We start from the raw sequence: 27,749 nt of genomic DNA on the forward strand, positions 1-27,749 counted from the left end.
GAAATATTGACTTAGGCTTATGTGCACTGTTTTTCCACTTGCTGGCTGTTTGAGTTTGAATGAATTTGGATAAAATGTAATATTTTATGGATTGATGTAACCAAGCCTTTTGGACCCATGGTACTCAGATGATTACCTTGAGGGTAAAATGCAATGCTTATGAACAAAAGAGTACCATATTCAAAGTCAAACACAAAGTTGGGTAAGCTTGTTATAGGGATAGTTTGCTATTGCAAATCTAGATCAGTCTAGAACTCCAAATATAACTGTGATACTTCTCAGTCCATACTTCTCAGCAGCACAATCCCCCTAAAGATACATACAAATCCACTGAATGATGGTTCAGTACTGTTTTTGAGTCAATTTAAAAAAAAGTTGTGATGAAACTTGAAGAAATTATTAGCAATGCTATAAAAGAACATCATCAGTCATCTAAAATTTGCCATCAGCCAAGACTCAGGAAGAGAAGTGACATTTGTTGGATGTTATGAATCCGCTGTTTTCATTAAAAAAATAATAATAATACTTAATTGGGGGTTGGAAAATTTAGCAAATTATTCTTTAATGCATGAAGCTATATAAAAAAAAAAACTCTACAAGCAACCACTTTCTGGATGCAGACCGGGTGCAATTGCAAGCTGAGCTGCATGCAATGCTTTATGCGCACTCCTAAACATGCCGCTAACCCCATCCTTACAGTGTTGTCACTAGCTCCACTGAGTGCATTGTGTCTGACAAATCATATCGGAGAAATGCAGTCCCCGCTTGCAAATCCAAGTCTGCAGACACTACTGGCTTCTTCCCCATGTGGAACCTCCAAGCTTGCATACAAATTTGTTGTGTGCTTACTAGGACTTGTTTATAAATAGGGGTCCAGAAATGTTTGTAGAAAAAAACATATATAGACACATTTATCGTCACCTTAAAATTATAAGGTTCTATCTGACGTTTTTGTCAAAATTGAGTTATTGATTATTCTTATTAAATGACAACTTATTTACATTATAGGTTTTTTAAGTTAACTATAAGTTGTTTACATTTTAAGACTTTTTAATAACAAAAAAACTAATGTTACAAACATACTGTTTGCTATATGGAAAACTTTGAAGCTCAATATCTCAAAATCATTCAGAACGCAGATAGAACCATATAATTCCAAGGTGACGATATATAATTTTAAAAAAATTAAGTAATAAAATATATAGTTAAATAGTAAATTTAATTTTCATTCATTCATTTTCTTTTCAACTTAGTCCCTTTATTAATCTGGGGTCGTCACAGCGGAATGAACCACCAACTTATCCAGCATATGTTTTACACAGCGGATGGCCTTCCAGCTGCAACCCATCACTTGGAAACATCCATACACACTCACACTTACACTACGGACAATTTAGCTTACCCAATTCACCTGTACCGCATGTCTTTGGACTGTGGGGGAAACCGGAGCACCCAGAGGAAACCCACGCTAACACAGGGAGAACATGTAAACTCCACACAGAAACGCAGACTGCCCCAGCAGAGGCTCAAACAAGCAACCTTCTTGCTGTGAGGCGCCACTGCGTCGCCCTAATTTAATTATTTTGTATTTTTTATTAAGATAACTAAAAGGAGCGCCATAGCCGATAAACAGACTAAAATAGTCAAATTTATTAAATGAATCTAAAATGCTTTAAATGCTAAAATATATCAAAATGGCAAGTAAAAATACATAGTAAATGCATGTGTAAATAGAAAAAAAGAATGAGTAGATAAAAGATGTAATGAGTAGATAAAGATGTAATAATGTAATAGTACAATACTTTTTGAAAAAATAATATCATTAATACCGTTTATAAGACATTACATTAAATTTTGAAAACTGAAAAGAAATCAAAGGTTTTATAATACTGCTATTCTGTGATTGGTTTACAATGCACACGTGATTCTAGTTAAGTATTGTCCTAAACAAGCCACCGTACGGCAGAGGGGAAAAACGTGGTGACGTCTTAGAAAAATAAAAGCTGCAGAATAAAACAACTAATGTAAAAACACAACTGTTCCAGATTTGATCGGTTCTTTTATCTGGTTGTGACGATAATCTATTTTTTTTAACTTGTAACCACTCTCAGATAAAGTTGCTGAAGCTAAATCAGATTATATTCTTGATAAACAGGTCACCAACTCTGATTGCGAATATACTGGTCAAAGGGCACCGATGGCATTTGTATTCAAGTCTGCTTTCAGAAGTAAGTGACAGTTTACGTGTGTTTGATATACTCACATTAACAATACTGGGCATTATTATTGTTGTGTTATTGTGGTTAGGTCGTAAAGAATCAAACGCACAAGTTTTGTAAACCATTTTGTTCTAATCCACGTAAACCGCAACGTTACACTGAAGAAAATACTACTGTGTAGCTATATGTTGGTGAATGTCATTGCACTGGCTAAATTTGGTTAACTAGGGGAAAGGTCACAGTAAGTGATTATGTTTTTTTTAAACAACATAAGTGTTTAATTAAATGCATTAAATACATAAATCAAATATTGAAAAATGATCAGTTCAGCATGCAGCTTTTATCTCGTTTTCTATAATCAGTTTGTATTTGGTACTTAAAACTAATTTTAGCCATATAAAATTTAAGAACATGTTGGCATGAATTTAAAAGCATCTTAAGCTGATCACTTTACTTCGTTATGTTACTGTAATATAACTGTAAGGGAAGGTAACTATAAATAAAAACAAATATAATAATATAAACTGTATTATAAAAATTATAAAATATAAATGAAATATCTTTCCAGAGAAGCATGTGGAAAATGTTCACCCCATTTGTTTTTCGAATAATGCGTTATCGAAATTACAGTAGAAACTTTTGGGAGCAAACTACTTCAAGTTCAAAAATGGTGTAAAGGCACCATTGCATAAATGCTGCATGTAGTTCTCTCGGAGTAAAAATATTTAGTAAATTAACATTTAATTATATGATTTTTTATTTTAATGTATTTATAATATATATATATATATATATATATATATATATATATATATATATATATATATATATATATATATATATATATATATATATATACATACATACATACATATGTTAAATGCAGATGGATTTTTACCAGTCAAAAGTTTGGGGTCTGTACGATTTTTAAATGTTTTAAAATAAGCGTATCCTGCTCACCAAGGCTGCGTTTATTTAATCAACAATACAGTAAAAATTGTAAATGTTATTGCACTATAAAATAACTTCAAATGTAGCTTCTAATTTAATTTATTCCAGTGATTTTAATGATGAATTTTCAGCTTCATTACTCGAGTCTTCAGTCACATAATCCTTCAGAAATCACTCTAATATTATTTATTATTGTTATTATTATTAATGGTAATAGTAATAAAAGCAATGAGTAATAAATAAATATTTAATTTATTTTTTGTATTTAACAATTGTACTTTTTTTTTTTTTTTTTTTTTTTTACATTTGATAAATGCCGCCTTGATGAACAAAATAAATTTCTTTAAACAAATAATGACCCCAAACTTTTGACCAGTATTGTATATTTTATTGCTTTTATTGCTATATACAAGGGTTAGACAGTGAAACTGAAGCACTGGCCAATTTAGTCTTGGAGGTTTCATGGCTAAATTTGACCAGCCACGTGGCCAATGTTCATTGATTGCACATACCACTAGTAAGACCAGAGTGTGAGTGTTTAATTAGTGGAGGAATATCCAGAGTAACGTCAGGATACCAACAAGAAGGAGGAACCGATCCAACGTCAGAAACTAGATGCAAGAGGAAGCTGTCTGAAAGGGATAGTCAGGTGCTAACCCGGATTTTATACAAAAAACATAAAACCACAGCTGCCTAACTCACTGCAGAATTAAATGTTAACCTCAACTGTTTTGTTTCCACCAAAACTTTGTGCCTGGAGCTCCACAGGGTCCATATACATGGCCGGGCTGCTATAGCCAAACTTTTGGTCACTCATGCCAATGCCAAATGTCAGTTTAAATGGTGCCAACAGTGAAAATTGGCCTGTGTACGATGTGAAACATGTATTGTTCTTTAGGGAGAGTTACGGTGTGGATAAGCCCCAAAGAAGCACACTTCTCAGACTGTTGCATTACCAGAGAAAAATTTGGGCTGCAATATCATGACATTCCATAGGCCTAATACTTGTTCTAGATGGGCACATCACTGCCAAGGAATACTGAACCATTCTCGAGCACCATGTGCACCAATGGGTCAAATATTGTATCTTGGTGGTGCCATGTGTATCCTGGTGGTGCCAATCAGGATGATAATGCATCAATACACACAGCAGGACTGGTGTCAGATTGGTTTGATGAACATGAAAGTAAAATGGAATATCTCTCATGGCCTGCACAGTCACTGGATCTTAATATTAATGAGCCACTTTAGCTGTTTTGGAGGAGTGAGTCGTGAAATCTTTTCCTCCACCAGCATCACGTAGTGAACTGGCAACTATTCTGCAAGAATGGCTCAAAAATTCTTCTGGCCACTGTGCAGGACTTGTATCTGTCATTCCCAAGACAAATTGATGCTGTATTGGCCTAAAAAGGAGGCCCAATACAGTACAAATGAATTATTATGGTCTAAAACCAGGTGTTTCAGTCATTGTCCCCTGTAGTTTACTTATTAATAATTATAATTCAAATCCAATTACATAAATCAAGAATATGGGATGTTTTAACTTTTATTGAATTGAAAAAATAATACTAAGAAAATGTGTCTGTTTTTAACTGATAATAACTCTTATATCATGGGACAGAAGCAAAAAACAATGTAAGAGGTATAGATCGGTCAAATTAAACCATTTTGCAAAAGTGTGCATTTTCATGTTTGTGTATAAAAGCAGCATTTCAGACTTTGTAAGTTAAGCTGTACAATAGCTGATCATTTTGTGGCCAAAGTCAGGCTAATTCAATTGTCAAGCTAACTAAAAATAACATTTCTCATTGCAAAATTGTAAAAAATGTAGGTCATTCATCAGCTAACATACAGTTGAAGTCAGAATTATTAGCCCCCTTTTAACAGAGTATGGAAATTTTCACAGTATGTCTGATTTTTTTTTTCTTCTGGAGAAAGTCTTATTTGTTTCATTTCAACTAGAATAAAAACAGTTCTTAATTAAAAAAAAAAAAACATTTTAAGGTCAAAATTATTAGCCCCTTTAAGCTATATTTTTTTATAGTCTCCAGAACAAACCATCATTATACAATTACTAATTACCCTAACCTGCCTGATTAACTTTATTAACCTTGTTAAGCCTTTAAATGTCACTTTAAGCTGTATAGAAGTGTCTTGAAAAATATCTAGTCAAATATTATTTACTGTTATCATGTCAAAAATAAAATAAATCCGTTATTAGAAATGAGTTATTGAAACAATTGTATTTAGAAATGTGTTGAAAAAATCTTCTCTCCCTTAAACAGAAATTGTGGAAAAAATAAACAGGGGGGCTAATAATTCTGACTTCAACTATGTAATATTGTGAAAAATTAAAGGAATCTTGAGAAATATGTCCGTGTAAGGCAATGAGTTGAACGTAGTGGATGTGAGAGGCCTATAATGCACCAGGAGTTCACTCAAAAACTGCGGAACCAAGTCATTCAGAGCTTTGTAAGTAGTCAGTAAGATTTTAAAGTTTATACAATGTTTAATAGGGAGCCAATGCAAAGCTGATAGAACCGGACTAATATGATCAAATTTTTTAGTTCTAGAAAGCACTCTAGTAGCTGCATTTGGAACTAGCTGAAGTTTGTTAATTAGGCCTACAAGCAACCACAAGAGGTTATAAATGCAAGAATAAGTTTGATTGCTGTGCATCAAGTGACAATTCAATTAAATTCACCTTTATTTGTCTAGCGCTTTTACAATGTAGATTGTGTCAAAGCAGCTTCACATAGAAGATCATAGTAAATTGAAACAGTGTCAGATTAGTTTTGAGTGATTCAGTTCAGTTAAGCTCAGTTCAGTGTGGTTTAATAATCACTACTCAGAGTTCAAACACTGAAGAGCAAATCCATCGATGCGCAGCTCTACAGGTCCTGAACTATGCAAGCCAGTGGCGACAGCAGCGAGGAAAAAACTTCACCAATTGGCGAAAGTGAAGAATTAAAAAATCTTGAGAGAAACCAGGCTCAGTTGGGCATGACCATTTCTCCTATGGCCAAACGTCTTGTGCAGAGCTGCAGTCTAGTTTCAGAAAGCAGGTTAAGTAAAAAGTGAGTATATTAACTCTGAAATGAGGAAAACGCTCCATTTTCCATTTGAGAATAGAAGATGTCTGGGAAAGCAATAAAGCCCATTTCTGAAAGGGAGGTAACTCCTACTCAAAGTCAGTTGCCGATGAGTATATATCTCGAAATTTCTCCTGGTTTGTCTCTTCTTCAATTCACAATACGTTTTTGAAATTTGGTCATTTAAAACATATTATCTAACAGAAGATTAGATAGGTCTGTATGACAAATATCAGAATTATTCACAAGTGTATTTGACCTGTATTTTGTGATTAGAACAGGGTCTGTTTGTACCGTTCCTGAATGCTGTGAGAGGAATGTCTTCATCAGGAGGACCCACCCCTCCCTTCACAACTCTGTCAATCAGCCAGCCGCTTGACACCATCACTCATGTCGAGATCTCTCGTCCAGAGAAACGCAATGCCATGAACAAAGCATTCTGGCTGTATGGCTTCTATATCGATTCTACAGTTTGGTGTTCAATGAATATTTTTTGTATAATTATTGTTAATATGATTTCATTTCCTGTAACTTTTCCTTTTAGGCTTTGTAAACTTATTTAATAATAGTAGAGTGACATGAATAAATAGTAATGTTTACAAAGTAGATTTGATTTCTTTTATGATTAATGTAATTTCTCTGGTCTTGTAAAGTGTTTTATTAAAATAGCAGTATGTGTTCAAAGTAATCCGTGTTTGTTTTTTTGACCGCCAGAGAAATGGTTGACTGCTTTAATCAGATAGCCGAAGACCCAGAATGCCGTGCTGTAGTTTTCTCAGGTGCTGGAAAACTCTTCACTTCTGGTAAATCTGTCTCGCTTTACTATTTTTGCAACATATTAACAAATATTATCAGTCAATAGTCTAATGTTTCAGTTTTGCTTGTGATTTGTTGATTGGTTATACTCCCTCTTATTATATATAAATGCTAATTCTTCAATGAACATTGAATTAATTACGTTTTTCATTCTTCATAATAACACACTAGTGTTAATCTGTGAGACATTTTATGTGTGTCATTAAAGGGAAAGTTCACCATGATGATATAAATTCCATTTTTGGGTGATGCGATGTCCCTTTAATACTTGATTTATAAATGTATACAGTGTATGTAAATGCTGCTGGATTAGATGTATTTTTTTTATTCTACTTTTTTATTGCTACATGGCATTTATAAATGATTTATTGCAAAGGTATTGACCTCATGGGCATGGCTGGTGATATTCTGCAGCCTGTAGGTGATGACACTGCCAGGATTTCGTGGAATTTACGTCGCACCATAAGTAAATACCAAGAGACCTTCTCTGTTATTGAAAAGGTTAGTATTTTAAAAAAATCTTACATACGATGAAATTATATATTTTGTTTTATGTGAAATATATTGGTCAGAATTAAAGAACACCAATAGTTATAGCACAAAAAATGATTACTACTAATATTTCTGAGGGTTACTGCAGTCAAAATTTAGTCTCTTGAAGGTGCTGTATGCAAGTTTGACACCCAGTGGTTGAACTAGGAATTGCACTCCTGGATCAAAACAAAAGCAAGCGCGGGTTGCCAGATTGAGGAGAGGAGCGACTGGTTTAAACAGTGTTGCGGAATAGTTTTCATGTTTAAAGGAGTTTTTTATGGAACAAAATCAATGCCAAAAGTATTGAATTAAAAAGCTTGTTGAATAGCACAAACTGAAAAAAATAATACACCGTATTAACAAGTTTTTGCATTTTAATGACTTGAATTGCAGGGTTTGTATTTTTAGGTCCTGAAATTTAACATAGCTGTTTATTTAAGCTGTGAATAGTTCAACTAAAAATATTTCAAACATGTTTTCGTACTTATAAATTCAATAATTCATTTTCAATTTCCACGATTCACTTACAAAATATTCAATACCCTTTAAAAATACGATGTATAATATTCAAAAGGTAATTTTCAGTTCATTTTATTTCAGTTCAAATATTCGCTTCCATAAATTCAGTGGCTCAAATTCGACTATTAAAATTCAACATTACATCCGGGAACTGCAGGAAAAGCAATAGATTGCAGATTGAAGATCGCCAGCTGCTCTTTCACCAGCAGGTGGAGATGGAATAATTTAAGATTTTTTTTACCCAGTAAATAGACGAGAAAAAAGCTAATAAAGGCACAAAAGTAGCATTTAATATTAATATCAGTGTCTTGGACATTATAAGTAATAAAATGAGTATGAGTAAAATAAGTAAATGGTCTTTTGGTCATTTATTATACACTCCTCGGATTCAGCGACAGATGTTGTTCTGCAATATTTAGCCGGTTGTTGCTAGATCGGATACGTTTGCGGCCGGAAGTTAATGACAATTATTTCTATTATTTATAAAATTTCCCATTTATTGTATTTTATTAACGTCTACCTCCACCCCAACCCTAAACCCAACCATCACAGTACTGTAAAAATATTAATTATTGTTACACAGTTTCATTAAAAAATGCTGCTTTATTAATGTGCATATCGCACTTCCGGCTGGCAACATATCTGATCTAGACTTTACCATCTTTAATCTCCTCACAGCATTTGTCTCCCATACCGGTATCGCCTGCTCGGACCAGTGGCGTTACATGCACATTAGAGATGCGCGGATGGGCTTTTATTTCATCCGCAACCGCATCACAAAACTCATCATCCGTCCGCCATCCATCCGCACCAATATTTCTGACCAATTTTTAAAACCGCACCCGCCCGCCATCTGCTGATTGGGCTCTTTATTTGAATGGCTTATTCATTTTTATTATTAAATGAATGTTTCTTTATTGATTATTAGAGAATAGAGAATGACTTTAATGTAGACATGTAGTTAATCCAAACGTGCAAGCCAAATCCAGCATTAATTGACGACGCTTTGAAGTGACGCTAAACGATACGAGGACGTGTCTTTGGTCCTCGAGTCTTTTCCTTGCGTTCCCTCGCATCCCGGAGGGGTGGAGCTAAGACACGAGGAAAGAAAGCAAGAAAAGGAAACGAGGATGCACAAATAATGTGAAATGTGAAGCACCCTATAAAGCTCTCAGAATATCCAACACGAATATCAGCAGTGAACTCCGTCTCCGATCGGCGCACAGGGACAAAAATAAATAGTCTAAATTAAACGCATTGTACTGTACATTTTTTATAGTAGCCTAATAGAAAACGCATTTTGACACATCATTACAACCTGCTGCTATTTAGCCTACTACTAAATGCCTATTTCACTTTATTTTTTAGCAAATAGATAGAATAATAAGTCATTTACATTATAGCCTAATAATGTTCACATTTGTAGTTGTCCATAGCAACCCCAAAAACTTATCTGCTTGTCTTGCACATCTAATTAATGGGCACAGTTTTTCGACTATTTTTTTATTTATTTTTTATTTATTTTTTTGCTGTGGAAGTTATTGAGCTTGTAGAAATCGGAAACAACACCAATTCTGCGACACAGATGAACCTCTATTGATATCTCTATCAGACAATGCCTATTTTATATGCCAAAAGAAACAACAGGCAGTAAAAAAAATATTAAAATAAATATCTTAATGTAGGCATAGGCTATAGTCGCATGCTTTGGCAAACATTTGAAAAAAAAAAATAATAATAAAAACGTCATATCGTAGTTAAGCCTTATAGGCTCAGTCACCCCCACAATTAGAAATTCAATTAACAAATATATATATATATATATATATATATATATATATATATATATATATATATATACTATCCCTCTTTGAGCGAACATGAAGTCTGACCAGGCTAAATTGCCTGTATGACAAGTCTATGCCCCAATAACCCATGAACGATCATCCCCACAAACTTGAAGCATAATGAAATACGCTTGCGACAAAGAAATTCTGGCAAAATAACCTTAAGCCTCAGAACGTAAAAGCGAGGCCAAATAACTAATACACAACATGTCTAGAATAGAACAGGCTAAACCAATATGAACGTAAAATTATCAGCTGACCGAACTCAAAAGTTTATATTAAACATGGGCTATGTGTAGTCTAGATAACATAGGCTAATTGGTTTAATATGCCTGACCTTAGGTCTAGTTTGAATTTTCTTGGCACTATGCAGGAATAAAATAGCATCCACAGTGTCAGGATTCAGACGAGAGCGCCTGGCCTCTATAACGCGCCCTGCTGCACTGAAGGAGCGCTCGCTCACAGCACTTGTTGCTCATAGACTCGACTAGACATATTACTACCTGATGAAAATGTGACTATTTCAAAGTGTGCTCGATTTTTTGGATGTAGGTATGGTCAGATCATATTTAACAATTTATACATATTTTTTTTATTTGATTGGTACAACCGCCCGCCACCCGCCCGAATTTAATTAAAATATTGTTTTTCGCACGTCATCCGCCCGATCCGCGGTTTATCCGCGGAGTCCGCGGCTGAAACCGCCAACCGCGCATCTCTAATGCACATAAACCGTCTTTTGATGAATATGATGTTACATTCTCTATCTTTATTAACTCATTCTTCCATAGATGTAAAGTATAATATTGACTAGCTGCTAAAGAATATAAACGTAAGAGAAAGGAAATAAAATAATCATACAAAATTCAAAACCAGAGAGATTTTATGAGAATGTCACACAAAACAGTTTACTTGCAACTGTTGGACAGATAGTGTTAGATAAAGACAGTGTTCAGGTATGATTTAAGGTTGGGTATGGATGGGACGTGTAATTTAAAATAATTTAACATAGCGAGCAAATGCATTAAAGGAGCGTCTTCAGTTATTAATACAGAACCGTCTAATATATGGCATAAGCATTAAGGGGTTATTAGAAGTGTTTGTGCTGTTTAAACGCAGCTTTTTCAGGATTGGGGTAGGCTATAGTTTCATTATTTAAATTATTGTTGTTGTTGTTTATATTTTATTATTATTATTGTTATTATTCTTATTATTTTATAACATTTATTTAGGCTACTGCGCTTGAATAAGTCATTCGTGGTTCTAAATTAGTATTTCTTTTTAACACTCTGCCTGCCTTTCATTTTTCTAATTTTTGGGGTTCTGCCATGGTGCCATGCGTTTGTCCAGATTAATTGTTTTTATTGTTATGTACTAGCTAGGCTTACTGCACGCCTTTATTTTTATATTATGAACGAGAAAAAAAAAAAAAAAAAAAAAAAAAAAAAAAATATATATATATATATATATATATATATATATATATATATATATATATATATATATACATATATATATATATATATATATATATATATATATATATATATATATATATATATATATATATATATATTTATTATTATTATTATTATTATTATTATTATTATTATTATTATTATTTATTTATTTTTTACTTTATTATTTAAAATGATTGGCGACCTCTAAAATATAGACTAAGCCGAAGGAGAATGAATGAATTGATGAATGAATGAAATATTTGGCGTTTTTTTTATACCTGTGCGGCTTGTACGCGGCAAAGGCAAACGAGTGGCCGCGAGCTCTGGTGGCCGGTCACGGTCAGAGCCAGCACCGCACGTCAAATACTGGTTAAGAGATGCTGGATGGCTGCCAATATTTGATGGGAACACCTCTGAAGTTTCAGATGATATCTGAGCACCTGCCCATTTAAGAGTCTGTGAATGGCACTGCAGAACAACATCTGTCGCTGAATCCGAGGAGTGAGGTTTACGCGATCACCAACTGGCTTCTGTTACATAAGGGCAAATATAAATGACCAAAAGATCATTTACTTATTTTACTCATACTCATTTTATTACTTATAATGTCCAAGACACTGATATTAATATTAAATGCTACTTTTGTGCCTTTATTAGCTTTTTTCTCGTCTATTTACTGGGTAAAAAAACCTAAATTATTCCATCTCCACCTGCTGGTGGAAGAGCAGCTGGCGATCTTCAATCTGCAATCTATTGCTTTTCCTGCAGTTCCCGGATGTAATGTTGAATTTTAACAGTCGAATTTGAGCCACTGAATTTATGGAAGCGAATATTTGAACTGAAATAAAATGAACTGAAAATTACCTTTTGAATATTATACATTGTATTTTTAAAGGGTATTGAATATTTTGTAGGTGAATCCTGGAAATTGAAAATGAATTATTGAATTTATAAGTACGAAAACATGTTTGAAATATTTTTAGTTGAACTATTCACAGCTTAAATAAACAGCTATGTTAAATTTCAGGACCTAAAAATACAAACCCTGCAATTCAAGTCATTAAAATGCAAAAACTTGTTAATACGGTGTATTATTTTTTTTCAGTTTGTGCTATTCAACAAGCTTTTTAATTCAATACTTTTGGCATTGATTTTGTTCCATAGTTTTTGATCTAACCGACACCTCGAATTGATATATTAGAAACAGCATCTATTTCTCTCAGATGAACAACAGAAAACTATGACCATGATCACCTCAGGTACACCTGTGCTTTATTCACTGCTAACAATGTGAGTTTGAATGTCATTTAACATGACGTTTATTGCCATATACTGAAAGCAGCAGCAGGTAATTCACCTCAGATCTTGAATATAAATAAACAGTTTGAAATGGAACTTTAGAACTAAACACACAACGTTATCAGTAATTTAGCATCTAAATTTAATAATGTTAAAGAGGGTTAATATGGATTAAATAGATTATAAACCTTACTGTTTCGTGAGTGAGTGAGTGCATATTCTGTGTTTCTGAATGGCTGTATTAAATTTCTGTCGCGTTTAGTCTGCTGCAAACAGCCAAATTGGTTATCACTGCGTGCAGCGTGTTGTTGGGACACGCAGTAATGTAACCTGCTCACCTAATGTTTACATTCGGAATATTTAAATCAATTGCTAATTAATAACCTCATGTGGAACTGAATCTGTCTTATTTCGGAGTATGCTAGTCTACTTTCCACCAGATGCATGCTTTCAGAGCCTTTCTGAATGAATGAATGAATAAATGTAATATGCAGTTTTCCACCAAGGCAACCCAGGGTGCTGAAATATAATTGGCCCAAACTGGCACTGGGCAGGTTAAAATGACCAAAACAAAGAGAGCGTTCAGAAAACACATTTTCAAAGCAGAATATCTGACTTCAGCATTGTTTTTCAGATAAACAAATATGTTCACTTGGCATTTTTCTTAAATATCTGCAAACACATGGTGTTTTTATGCTTTAAAAGAGTCAAAAACTTATATACAGCACCTTTAAATTTAGTTGCAGTCAAAAACTTAGCTTTGCTACTAAGCCCCTTCAGCACATTTCTAGTCTCTAGTAGTACCGCTAATTTCCTAGTATCACACTCGGTTATAACATCAGACTCGGTTATAGCATTTTGCCTGTAAAACTTCTTAAAGGTGAGCATAGACAAGAATACTGAAAATGCTATATGAAAACAAAAAATTTGAGTACCTGGAAAAGTCTTACATAAATCTTGCACATTACTGGTTTTAAAGAGCAACAGAGCTTGCCTCTATTGCCTCTAGCATGTTATGCTAATTGACAAAAACCGTCACTAAATAAGTATCCTCATTCGTTTTTTTTTTTTCGGCTTAGTCCCTTTACTATTCAGGGGTTGTCACAGCGGATTGAACCGCCAAATTATCCAGCACATATTTTAGGTAGCGGATGCCCATCACTGGGAAACATCCATACACCCTCATTCACACACATACACTACAGACAATTTAGCTCACCCAATTCACCTATACCGCATGTCTTTGGACTTGTGGGGGAAACCAGAGCACTCGAAGGAAACCCACGCGAACACGGGGAGAACATACAAACTCCACACAGAAATGCCAACTGACCCAGCCGAGGCTCAAACCACAAACCTTCTTGCTGTGAGGTGAACGTGCTACCCACTGCGTCACCACGTCGTGTAAATCAATATCCTACACAACATAATACAATGCACAGCTGCCAGTACATATCCAGGTTTTCTAAAGTCTCTTAAGTGTACATGAACATTTTATACACCAAATGCTCTTTTATAAGCATTTGAACACATACACACACACACACAACTATACATGTGATGACTTCATTCATTCATTTTCTTTTTTTGGCTTCGTCACTTTATTAATCAGGGGTCGCCCACGCGTGGATACCCACGCAAGCACTGGGAGAACATGCAAACTCCACACAGTAATGCCAACTGACCCAGCCGAGGCTTGAACCAGCGACCTTCTTGCTGTGAGGGGATTGTGCTACCCACTGCACAACCGCGCAGCCTATTTAATTAACAGATTTTGTAAATGAATTGTTAAGACGTGCTGTTTTATGCATACAGTATATGATGGTTATAAATGAGAGCCCTGGAGTGATCTTGGTCTACTCTTCTTTTGGTCTCTTCCACAGGTTTTCTGACTGTAATGGGTTTCTTAGCCATAGCTTTGTCACCGAGGATTTAGGATCAGGTTTCGATCAGGACTGGGCATGTCACTGCTGCATAAAAAGTGTTTGCTGATTGATAGATTAGTGAACCTAGGGAAGGAACTGCATCTGAAGGAGCTTCTAATAAACATTTGCATTCATGTTTGCCATGCAGTTCCATAAGAGGGCAGACTTCTGCTGCAGAAAACCACCTTTCACTGACTTCTTTATATAGTTCCCCATACAGTTTTCAATCAGACCCAAAATCTTATACTTGCTTTCATTGCTAAAGTGAACTTTTAAAGCAGCATGCTCTCTATAAAAGTTAGTCTAGCCTTTTGTTTCATTTAATGAAAACTGGAAAGTTTATTACATCTGTGTTCTCTAATTTTGATCTATTCTTTTTAAAATGTCTAAATTATATATTTTTTAATATTCTGTTTCAGAATATGCCTAAAGAAGCCATAAAATAACCTCAGAATTATTACAAACATACATGGACAGCACATTTTAGCTGTTAAGTGGCTATTTAAAATACCTTGAATGTTTTATATTTTGTTACAGACATACAGTGTCATCCTGCAACTGTTTTGCAATATATGAAATGTCCCAAACACTATTTTTAACTGTCCAAAATGGGGAACAAAAATTGTTTTTACTCTCTGATAGTCAAAGCAAGTAAAAAAAATATTCTATGCTAAATATGCATTAAAAAAATTCAGGATAAAGTGTTTTATGTTAATTCAGACCACGAGTCCACATATATGGACATAATTTTTCTCTAAAAGTACATCGTATCAAAAGATGATACTTAGGTTTTTATTCTGATTAGGTTCCAATAAGCCCAAATAGCAAAGAGAAATAAATAAAAAAAAAACATGTAAAAAACATCTTGAGCCTTAAGAGGATACAATTAAAAAAAATTCATCTTGTCTCTTGTGTTTCTTTGCACAGTGTCCAAAACCAGTGATTGTAGCCATTCATGGAGCATGTATAGGAGGAGGTATGTTTCTGTGGACCAAGTTTCCAAGTTTTACACTATCCATACTTTTCTAGATTTATTTATTGAAGAGACAGGATTGTGGTTTAGTTTTACAGCATAAAACAGCGTTAAATAAAATGTATTGTTCCAAGGAATAATAGGTTCCAAGCTGTTTGGTCAGGAAATAAATATATGAGCAAGTGAGCTGTCTTGACTGGGCATGCATATATATATATATATATATATATATATATATATATATATATATATATATATATATATATATATATATATATATATATATATATATTATACACAGTAAGGCAAAAAAGTATTTAGTCAGCCATCATTTGTGCAAGTTTCTCCATCTCATCTTAAAGGGCACATAGTTAACCTCTTTTTTATGATTTAATATTAATATTATGGTTCTGAGTGTGCCAGTTTAGGTTCAGTTTAAAACACAATTCAGATTTTTTTATTATAATGTGTTAAAAAGTGTCATGTTGGGGGCGTGTCCACAGTTCGCTGATTTAGGGGTGTGTTGCTTCACATGTAGACTAGTTTCGGCTTCCCGCCCAACGTAACAAGGGGGCGGAGCCATGAGCTCACCCGCTCTGTGTTTGGGCAGACTGAGAGAAGAATCAGGAGTGAGAGGATCAGCATTCAGTCGTACATATACGACTCGGACACAGACCAAGCAGAGAGTACAAAATCATTTGTGTCTTTGTATAGTTTTACAGCCAACTGTGTGCTAGTTTCAAGTACCGAGCTTGTACACCGAGACTAATAACCACGCACACTGAATTAACTTTGACTGAGGCAGGGGATGCGTCGCTCGAAGCCGCGACACGGCACACCAGACACTCTCTGTGGCGCGGCAGAAACATAAAGTGTCCCGAATCGTCGCGCTGTTGTGTGTACCCTGATAGAAACCTATGTTTGGAATTCTAAAACGCATGCTAGTTAAGATCACAGGGAGCTTCTGTGATCACGAGAAATGCAAACGGCTGAAGTGTAAGGTAGACTCAATGAGAAGTACACATGTTTGCAAATTTACCTAAAGATACAACCAATAATTCCGATTAGAGCGATAATGTGGAGAATATTGATCTTGTGTTGAGCCCAATGAGCCTTGCGTCTAAAAATAGAGCAAGGGTGTTCCTTTAGTGATATCGCTTCGACTCTATTGGGGTGTGCTTATATCACCCCAATATGACGGTCTATACACCATACATGCACATATGTCTGTCCAAACAGCTTGAAAAAGTAGATTTTTTTTACCATAGGTGCCCTTCAAAAGGATGTAATTTTCATCATAGGTACACCTCAACTATGATAGTCAAAATGAGAAAGAAAACCACATTGTGGTATTTTTAACAAATGTATTTGCAAATTATAGTGGAAAATAAGTATTTAGTCAATATCAAAATTTTATCTCAATACTTTGTTATTTTTTACTTTTTTGGTAATGACAGAGGTCAAAATTTTCTGTAAGTCTTCACAAGGTTTTCACACACTGTTGCTGGTATTTTGGCCTATTCCTCTATGCAAATCTCCTCTAGAGCAGTGATGTTTTGGGCAGCACAGACTTTCAACTCCCTCCAAAGATTTTCTATGGGGTTGAGATCTGGAGACTGGCTAGGCCTTTCCAGGACCTTGAAATGCTTTTTACAAAGACACTTCTTCAATGGTGGTGTGCTTGGGATCATTGTCATGTTGAAAGGTCCAGCCATGTTTCATCTTCAGTGCTCTTGCTGGTGGAAGGTTTTCACTCAAAGTCTCACGATACATGGCCCCATTCATTCTTTCCTTTACGCGGATCAGTTGTCCTGGTCCTTTTGCAGAAAAACAGCCCCAAAGTATGATGTTTCCACCCCCATGCTTCACAGTAGGTCTGGTGTTCTTCGGATGCAACTCTGCATTCTTTGTCCTCAAAACACCACAGGTTTTTACCAAAAAGTTCTCTTTTGGTTATATCTGACCATATGACATCATATGAATCCTCTTCTGGATCATCCAAATGCTCTCTAGCAAACTTCAGACGGGCCCTGACATGTACTGGCTGAAGCAAGGGGACACGTCTGGCACTGCAGGATTTGGGTCCCTGGTGGTGCAGTGTGTTACTGATGTTATCCTTTGTTATTTTGGTCCCATCTCTCTGCAGGTCATTCCAATCTGCAGATCTTGCATGGAGCCCCAGATCAAGAGAGATTATCAGTGGTCTTGAATGTTTTCCATTTTCTAAAAATTGCTCGACAACACTTTATTTTGATGGTCCATTTGAGTATTAGTAGACTGTCTGCTTAATATCTGTTGATACTGCTCCTTCAACAGACATTTAACTGACTATAAGAAACTTTACAAGTACATGTCAACTTACACTAACCCTAACTCCAACTCTAACCCCAATCTAACAGTCTACTTATGATCCAATAGTTATAATTAGTTGGCATGTAGATGCAATGTAACAATGTAATTCAACAAATGGGCCATCAAAATAAAGTTTGACCAATTGCCCTTACAGTTGATTTCTTTACACCAAGCCGCTTAACTAATGCAGATTCAGTCGTCCTTGCCCGGTGCAGGCCTACAATTCTGTTTTTGTTGTTCTTTGACAGCCCTTTGGTCTTGGCCATGGTGGAGTTTGGAGTGTGACTGTTTGAGGTTGTGGACGGGTGTCTTTTCTAGTGATGAGTTAAAACAGATGCTGTTAATACAGGTAAAGAGTGGAGGACAGAGGAGCCTCTTAAAGACAAAGTTACAGGTCTGTGAGAGCCATAAATCTTGCTTGTTTGTTGGTGACCAAATAGTTATTTTACCAAAGAATTTACCAATAAATTCATTAAAAATCCAGATTTTTCTGGATTTTTATTCTCACCTTGTCTCTCATAGTTGAGGTGTACTTATGATGAAAGCTACAGGCCTCTCTCCTCTTTTTAAATGGGAGAAATTGCACAATTGGTGGCTGACTAAATACTTTTTTTGCCCAACTGTATATATGTGTACGTATATATACATAGAAAATCATCATAGCCTGTGACAATCTATACTTTTACTCGCATTACACCATGCCTTCAAAAGACATTCGGCGTGAAGTTGTAGAAAGGCACAGGTTAGGAGAACGCTACAGAAACATTTCAGAAGGCTGAAAAAGTCATTTGGACGTGATTTTACTTCAGGCTGTTAGAAAAATGTAGTAATCATTTCAAAGGAGTACGATCATTTTCTATAGGCACATATATAACCTCTCCTCCCACTCAACCCATCTCCACACAATGACGCATGATGTTACACGGCCAAAAAAGTTTGCCTCTAAATAAACATTGGTAACACTTCAGAGTAATGATCCATCAGGTAATGCACTTACTAACATTACTAAGTATCAATAATCTTGTAAAGCATTTATGGTAACACTTTAGTTTAGGTCACAATTCATGCTATTAACTACCGGCTTATTACCTGTCTATTATAAGGACGCTATCTTATTCTACATCCTTAATCCTACCCAAAACCTAAACCCAACTTCTACCTTACTTACTATTAATAAACAGCTAATTAGTAGTTTATTAAGCTAGTAGTGTTAGTTGATAGTTTAATACTGTGAATTGTGACCTAAACTAAAGTGTTACCCCATTTATTGACCACAGTTCAACATTAACTTATGCATTATTAAAATCCAATATTGTACTTGTTAACCTTAGTTAATGCACAGTGGGTTAACGTGAAGTAACATAACTTTAAATTACTTAAATTACTTTATTACTAACGTTAACAGTTCATTCATTCATTCATTTTCTTTTCGGCTTAGTCCTTTTATTAATCTGGGGTCGCCACAGCGGAATAAACCGGCAACTTATCGAGCATATGTTTTACACAGCCGATGCCCTTCCAGCTGCAAACCATCACTGGGAAACATCCATACACACTCATTCACACACATACACTTCAGACAATTTTAGCTTACCCAATTAACCTATACCACATGTCTTTGGGCTTGTGGGGGAAACCGGAGCACCCGTAGGAAACCCATGCTAACACGCAAAACATGCAAACTCCACACAGAAATGCCAATGTTAACAAAGTTGAATGTAATAAATGATTACTAATTGTTTATATATACATTAACAAACAACTAATGGATCATTATTTTAAAAGTGTTACCAAACATTGATTGAGACAAAACTTGTAGGCCCTATTTGAGACTTAACCTGTCTGTATCATACAGTGACAACTAACAAGTTGAGAATTAATTCATATCATTTATTGTACTTTAAACAAATTGTACTAGTGAAGTTAGGTAACACTAAGTTACTCCATATAAAAGAAAAAAAAATTTATCAATAATTTGTGTGTGTGTGTTTTAAAGGAGTTGACTTGATCACAGCATGTGATATACGCCTGTGTACACAGGATGCCTGGTTTCAGGTCAAGGTGAGATTTATTATTTTTTTTTTTTTTAATTGACAGCTTTTTTAATTTTCAATTATGTTAAGCTCCCTGTAATCCCAATATGAACTCCTCTGTGGTCATTAGTGTAAAAGGATTTTAGAATAAACGTATAAACTGCAAATGTTCATATATTTAAATGCCTGATCTAATCATTTTCTGTTCAGGAAGTTGATATTGGATTGGCTGCTGATGTTGGGACTTTGCAACGCCTCCCCAGAGTTATTGGAAGTCGAAGGTATTTACTTAATATGAAAGTGTGTTATAAATTCAGTAGCAGTTCTTTGTTTTAAGGCAGTTAATAGTAAAATATGTTGTCACTGTCTTTAAGTCTAGTGAACGAATTGGCTTTAACTGCAAGGAAGATGTATGCTGATGAAGCCAAGAGCTGTGGATTGGTCAGGTGAGATTTTAAGCATTAAGATGACATGCTATATTTTAAACAGGGTTCATACGGTCATCAAAAACCTGGAAAAGTCATGGAATTTTGACATGGCATTTTCCAGGTCTGGAAAAGTTTTGGAAAAACAGAAAAACCCACAAAGTTTTGGAAAAGTCATGGAAAGCAAATATCTGTATTCTTGAATATAGGATACAGTGTTTCCTCTAGGATTTTTTCCAGCTGTGGCGGCAGGCCTTTTGCACAGATCTACCAACTACCTATGGCGTTATTTCAGCAGCAAATGTCGTGAGCGTAGTATTACAAGTCAAGATCAGATTTATGTAATATGAGCATGAGAATCTCTTTGCTTGCCCGCTGATTTCCTCTGTTCATGCACAAAACTTCTTGCACGCCCTCAAATATAGGCTGCTCAAGTTCAGATTTTCTTGTGTGCTCTCAAATAAACGCTGCTGAAGTGCACGTTTATGTAGTGAGTATGTCTCCAACATTTATTAGATTGGCTAGGAATATTTATGAATGTCTCCAATAGACCTACAGAGCAGCATTAATGCGTGCTGAAGTTAAGTAAAATAGCTATAAACTCCATTTGGGTTCCAACTGTGTTCATCCTAACTGAAAGCTATACACCGTGTTTGCTGGCCTCACGCATCACACACCTGTCAGTCAGCATATCACCCTAAAGGGTTAAACAAATAACGCACTGCATTGCTATGGTTGCAGAAAAGTTTGCACTGTTATTATTCACTTACCTTTTAATACGTTTTGGTGCGATTATAACCCGCTATTAAAAAATGACTGAATATTTTTAATGAGAACGTTAATGTAGCCGTGGTGGGATGAATTTTGGTGTGGTGCCCTGCCATGGAAAAATGAATGTAGCGGAAACCTTGGGTTAATTGTCTTGACTTCTATTCTGTCCATGGCCAGTCACATACTCTCACATTATTAGTGCGGTGTCAGCATTATCGAAATCAATTTTACATGGATATAAATATAAATTGAAACTAAATAGATTGCTGCATGTTTTACGATATGCTGTAATAAATTTGAGCATGCATTGTTTTTCTTTTACCATGCATATGTAGACATTGCATGAAACATTAGGTCATGAAAATTTACTTGAAAGTCTTGGAAAAGTTATGGAATTTTTGTAGGAAAAATGTGAATGAACCCATACACTACCTGATCTAAGTTTTAGGAACAACAAATAATAACTTGACTAGTTGATCATTTGGTATCAGAAGTGGCTTGTATTAAAGGCAAAGGCCTCCAGATTACGCTTATTTAACCACAATAATATCGTATTATATCTTGATTTTTTTAATTATTTCATTAGGACAGACAGGTCAGACTTTGCTAAGATGAAAGTCTCGTCACATCTTTAAAGGATTCTCCCAATCATGAATTAGAGCATCACCTGTGACCAATACTGTAAATAACACATTCCCGGGTGTGTTAAAAAAGAACCCCAACACACCAATGCTGCTTCCCAATTCGCATACTTATACTACACCCTAAAAGTATGTACTTTTTTATGAAGGAAAAGTACACACTTTTGAGTGTGTAACAGAAGAGTATGCAAGCTTTTGGGACGCACTACTTCCTCGTTAACAGATCGTTGTGTTGCTTAGTTACGAGCCCTGTCAATCATCCACACATCATCCACATTTTTTTCATATTTAATTTCCTACATTATTGAAGAAGCAGCAGCAGCTGGTAAATCTCCCAATCACGAGTCTTTCATGCAGAGAAATCTCCTCAGGTGTTTGGATAATTCTGCATTCAGACATTAATGTCTAAACACGTCTTTATATAAGTTCAGTGTTGTTGCAGATGAAATATAACACAGAAAACGCGATTAAAACATGTTCCACTGGGCTAGATATTAACAGTCATACAAACATCTTTACCAAAGCCTCTCTAGTTGACGGTTGGTCTCGCGCATCCATCATGTTTGTAGTTTGTTTATACTTTTCATCTGTATTTGTAGTTCTAAATGGAATTCACATCCTATGCGCAATGTATTGTGGGCAATATCAGCGGTCAGAGTATAAACGCTTCTACACTTCGAGTTTTTACCGGAAATAGTAACCCATACAGGAACCTTTGGCATACTCATTTTAACATACTACGATTTGGGACATACTAATTCTACTTTCAAATACTATTTAGGCGAATTGTGACGCGGCACCAACCTTCATTTGAAATGTATCCTGACCTGACAGCATGCCAAAGATTCAACCACAGACCAAACCACAGACCAAAGTGCTCATCATCTAGAACTTGAAGACAAAGTTTCCTGCTGAGGTGGCAGGCATCTTTAATGTATCTAAATGTCAAGTAGAGAGGATAAAGAGAAAGATTTGAAGAAACTGGTGAACTTCATGACAGGTCCAGGTCAGGCAGACCCCATGAGACACTTGTTGGTTCGACAGTGCAGGGCCAACACTTTTTCAACTGCAGCAGAGCTACAAAACAACTGGTCTCCAGAAACTCCTGTATCTACAGGAACAGTTTGTCGAATCCTCTCACGCAGTGGTCTCAATGGCTGCTCAGAAACCAGCATTAAACAGAAGACAATTTTAAAAAACATGTTGCGTTTGCCAAGGCCCACAGCTTCTCACAGAAATCAGTCCAGTTTGGTTATGGTTTGGGGTTACATTCAACATGGGAGTGTGCGAGAGATCTGCAGAGTTGATGGCAACATGGATGGCAACAGCCTGAGGTATCAAGACATTTGTGTTGCCCATTTTGGAGAGGGCAAATTGCTTAGCAGGATAGCGCTCCTTCTCATACTTCAGACTCCACATCAAAGTTCCTGAAAGCAAAGAAGGTCTAGGTGCTCTAGAATTGGCCAGCCCAGTCATCAGACTTGAACATTATTGAGCATGTCTGGGGTAAGTTGGAGGAAGAGGCTTTGAAGATGAATCCAAATGATCTTGATGAACTCTGGGAGTCCTGCAAGAACGCTTTATTTGCCATTCCAGATGACTTTATTAATAAGTGATTTGAGTCATTGCAGAGATGTATGGATGCAGTCCTCCAAGCTCATAGGAGTCATATGCAATATTAATTCTTTTTCCACTGCGCAATAACTTTTTCCATACTGTACATTATTTCTGTTAAATGACAAGGGTTTTGTCTCAGCAAAGTCAGACCTTATTGTCCTTATAATATAATTAAAAAACAAAACCTGATGCTATATATATATATATATATATATATATATATATATATATATATATATATATATATATATATATTTATTTTATTTATTTATTTATTTATTTTTTTATTTATTTTTTTTGTAAAATAAGCGTAAACTAGAGGCCTTTGCCTTTCATAACAGCCACTTCAGAAACCAAATGATCAACTAGAAGTCAAATTATTATTTGTTGTTCCAAAAACTTGGATAGACGACAAGACTTTTGTCAGGTAGTGTACAGGATGTATTATAACAGCTACAGTACATTAAGTTTTAATAAAAATTAACAACTTTTTTTCTTATAAATTTAAACAAATGTCTTGCATCTCTTCCACCTGTCAGTTGTACTCTTTTTAGAATGTATGGTATGTTATATTGTAGGTTATTTTAAAGGTCTTCTACACTAGCTTCTCCATTCATCCAAGGTCAAAAAATAAATGAGCCTGCTCTGCTCTAAGTGGTCAGATGCCCCATACATATTTCAATTTCAGCTGCTCCGATTTCTTCAGCACTTGGGTTTTATAATATAAATTTGAGCTTGAATGCAGTACAAAGATGCATTTGAAAAAGTAGAAACACAGACTGAACATAACTTTTTTTAGCTTGTCACATATTAAGTACTGTAAATTTTGTCATTCCTCTATATTATTGCTTCCAGTTACTGTAGAAAACAGAAGATTTATCATACACTTTACTGAATTGTACATAAACAAACAGCAGATAAATCCACACTACATCAAAGGTATTATACTAAAAAGTGCAAGGGCATAATGCATTTTAGTTTACATGGGTTTTTCTTCTTCCATACAGCCGTGTGTTCCCAGATAAAGAGACTATGATGGCTGGAGCTCTGGAGATGGCACAAGAGATTGCCAGCAAAAGTCCGGTGGCAGTCCAGGGAACCAAAGTCAATCTCATTTACTCCAGAGACCACAGTGTTCCAGATTCTCTGAATTATATGGTAAGATCAGAACTGTCAGTTAGGTCATTATCACCAGGCTTGGGATGAAATGTATTTTAAAATATAATACAAAAAAAAAACGTAATTTTAGGTGTATCAAAATAAACTACAAAGTACAGAGGTCACAACATGTATCGAAATAAAATACAGTATTTTAAAAATGCTACAAAATACTTAAAAAGGAGCATGACATTTCTTTGCAAATCTTCCATCAATTAGACCTATTCAATCAATCCCTTTACCATTAAACTGACTTGGCGTAGTAAACAATGTTTGATAACAAATGTAAGCAGTAAAATTGCCATCATCTCTGTACAATGATTATTCAACCTCTTAACATTTTAAAATGGTGTTAAATAAAGGGTAACCCTTTATAATAACTACACACTATGAACCATTTATTAAGCATTAGCAAATAGTGAATTCATTATCGGTGAAGAATTAACTCTACATTAATAAACGTTAGTAAGCAGTTTTTAACTCCATCTACAAATGCTGTATTCTTGACTTATAAGCACAAGTATAATGTGCTTAATAGTTATACATTCATACTTTGTTAATTATTTATTTTCCATTACTAAAGTATTGCGTTATTTACAATCCAGTTATTTAAGAATAGTTGGTGTTTTTTTTAAGATCATTCAAAAGGAGTTAGTAAATGATTAATAAAATATTCAAATTAACATTTATAAATCTTATTATTCAAGCATATATTAATTTATAGTTAATTTGAATGTTAATAAATGCTTTATTAACTCAACTTCATGCAGTTTTGTGACCTAATCTAAAGTGAGGACTATTTATGCATTTTAAATCACTAATAAATGACAATTAAAGGGTCAATTAAATTCTAAATGTTTAAACTTTACAGTAATTTTATTTTTTAGAAAAGATTGTAAAGATTTATTGTTCATTTGATACTAAGCCTTTAATTGTCTTTTCTAAGGGATGTATAAAGAATAAATAGTCCTTACTTCAGATTAGGTCACAAAACTGCATGAAGATGAGTTAATAAAGCATTTATTAACATACATAGTAACCATTACTATATGCCTGAATAATAAAATATATAAATGTTGATTTCAGTAGTTTATTAATCATTTACTAACTCATTCTGAATTATCTTAAAAACCTCCAACTACTCTTAAATACAAATGATTTGTAAATAATGCAATACTTCATTTAGTAATGAAAAATCAACCAGTCACAAATGATGAAAGTACAATTATTAAGCACATTATAAATGTGGTTGTAAGTCAATAATACAACATTTGTAGCTGCAGTTATAAACGGCTAAATAATGTTTATTAATGTAGAGTTAATGCTTAACAAATAATGAATTCACTAGATGCTAATGCTTAGTAAGTGATTCATAATGTGTAGTTATTATAAAGTGTTACCAGCTTTTTGTTGTTGCTATTGAACTCTCCAATAAACTGCATTAGGGGTTTTGATTCTTAAATATTAGTGTTTCATATGTTGTGAAATCTTAAAGCTTACATCTTTCCTCTTCATTAACTATACAGTACACCTACTGATCAACTACTGGCATTTGAAACAGCCAATGAAGTATTGAAGGAATCGCCACTGTGGGACTTATTTTTATGTTGTTTGATTTAACGACAAATATTTGGCATCGGCAATCCATCCAAAACTACTATTATTTGTACAAAATACTCTCTTTCTCCTACGATTTTTTCAATTCTTTTTTAACTGGAAGAGTCAATAATATCCAAAGCGCCAATCAGAGGGTGCATTCATATGATGTCTTGATCTAGATTTCCTACAAAGTCATTTACAGTATTTTAAAATACATGACACTGAAGTATTTTGATACAAAATATTAAGCCATTTTTACAAACCCCGTCAAATACAAAATACTATTTTGTATTTAAAATAGGTATTTGAAATAAATGTACTGTATCTTAAATACTGGCCATCCTTGATTATCACTAATAAAAAAATAGTACGTAATAAAAAAACGTTAAACATTCCATCATAATAAATAAATATGTGTATGTATGTGTGTATTGTTTTTGCTATCATTTATATTAATTATTTTTTATTATTATTAATAAACATTCCTCAATAAGGCAGGTCTCCTCAATAAGGTATGCATTTCTCCTTTTTCAACTTTAAATTATTAAAATAATTTAAAGTTGAAAAAGGAGAAACGCATACTGCAAAAATATGAAACAATATTGGTGGGTTAGTCAATCATTCAAGAAGTCTATGCTTCTTGCGCTACATATAAAATTATGAACATGCTGACTTAATGCTGTATGCAAATCATATTATAAGACATGTATGAAATGTTAACTCACTTGGATTTGTTTAATGTAGTTATACCTTTGTTTCCTGTTTCTGTTTGTTTCTGCAGAACACATGGAATATGAGCATGCTTCAAACCCAAGATTTAATGAAGTCAGCTCAGGCAGCGATGGAGAAGAAGAACCTCAAAGAAATTATTTTCTCAAAGCTCTGAGATTGTAAGCACCCCCAAAAAAACAGATTATAAAGTCCATTGAACACAATCTCCTGAGATCAATTTGATCCGATCAACTTAATTAACATGATTTTTACAGCTGAAACATACCTGTAGCTATTACTTCTATAAATTCTGTCCTCACTGGGTAAATTTCTGCAGTTTGAAGTTATGTCTTTCTGGGTCAAGTAAAATGAATGTTTGATTTAATATTTTAATGGTTGCCTTCAATACTGACTCACAAATGTTAATTAACCAAAAAGCTGCTAAGCCTGTTCAGTGCTTGAATGCACCCTAAAAACTTAGTGAATATTCATATATTGTCAGATTTTGACTGATTTTGTGAGTCAAGACTTCTCAAAAATGTGATATTTTCAATTATGATGTTTTTTTGCATCTCAATAAAAAAGCTAATGCTTCCATAAGTGTATAGTCAGCTGAATGGGCTGAAGAGAAACTAGCTTGGTCTTGTAATATACACATGATTGCAGCGTGGATATCATATGGGCATCTGTGAGTCCTGGTTTCAGGTATTCATAATCATACAGTGTAAACGCTATAGAGGCATGTACAAACTTTGGACATCATATCAAATTATTGGCTACTCAGTTGGGTATAAAAGCGCTGATCCA

The 27,749-nt window shown here is 34.6% G+C and overlaps 1 protein-coding gene across 2 annotated transcripts; it reads left to right on the plus strand.

Moving 5' to 3' along the window:
* Positions 1–1,951: 1,951 nt before the first annotated feature.
* Positions 1,952–27,542, plus strand: ech1 (enoyl CoA hydratase 1, peroxisomal). Of its 2 annotated transcripts, none has more exons than XM_056473775.1 (11): positions 1,952–2,067; positions 2,156–2,228; positions 6,539–6,707; positions 6,977–7,065; positions 7,455–7,579; positions 15,590–15,638; positions 19,984–20,048; positions 20,231–20,301; positions 20,395–20,466; positions 24,482–24,632; positions 27,013–27,542. In XM_056473775.1, exons 2-11 carry the CDS (start codon positions 2,198–2,200, stop codon positions 27,115–27,117), a joined length of 927 nt encoding a protein of 308 aa, XP_056329750.1. In that variant the 5' UTR covers positions 1,952–2,067; positions 2,156–2,197; the 3' UTR covers positions 27,118–27,542. The 2 variants fall into 2 exon arrangements, with proteins under 2 accessions (XP_056329750.1, XP_056329751.1); XM_056473776.1 differs by having other exon boundaries at positions 2,006–2,024.
* Positions 27,543–27,749: the final 207 nt, after the last annotated feature.

This window comes from Danio aesculapii, chromosome 15 (genome assembly GCF_903798145.1).
Source record: "Danio aesculapii chromosome 15, fDanAes4.1, whole genome shotgun sequence".
In the NCBI taxonomy this organism is placed as follows: Eukaryota; Metazoa; Chordata; class Actinopteri; order Cypriniformes; family Danionidae; genus Danio; species Danio aesculapii.

Excerpts from the sequence above, each read along its gene's own strand:
- ech1 (XM_056473775.1), top strand. The coding sequence starts at position 2,198 with ATGGCATTTGTATTCAAGTCTGCTTTCAGAA. Across the intron at positions 7,580-15,589 it reads CCTTCTCTGTTATTGAAAAG|TGTCCAAAACCAGTGATTGT; the intron begins GTTAGTATTTTA and ends TTCTTTGCACAG. Across the intron at positions 20,049-20,230 it reads ATGCCTGGTTTCAGGTCAAG|GAAGTTGATATTGGATTGGC; the intron begins GTGAGATTTATT and ends TTTTCTGTTCAG.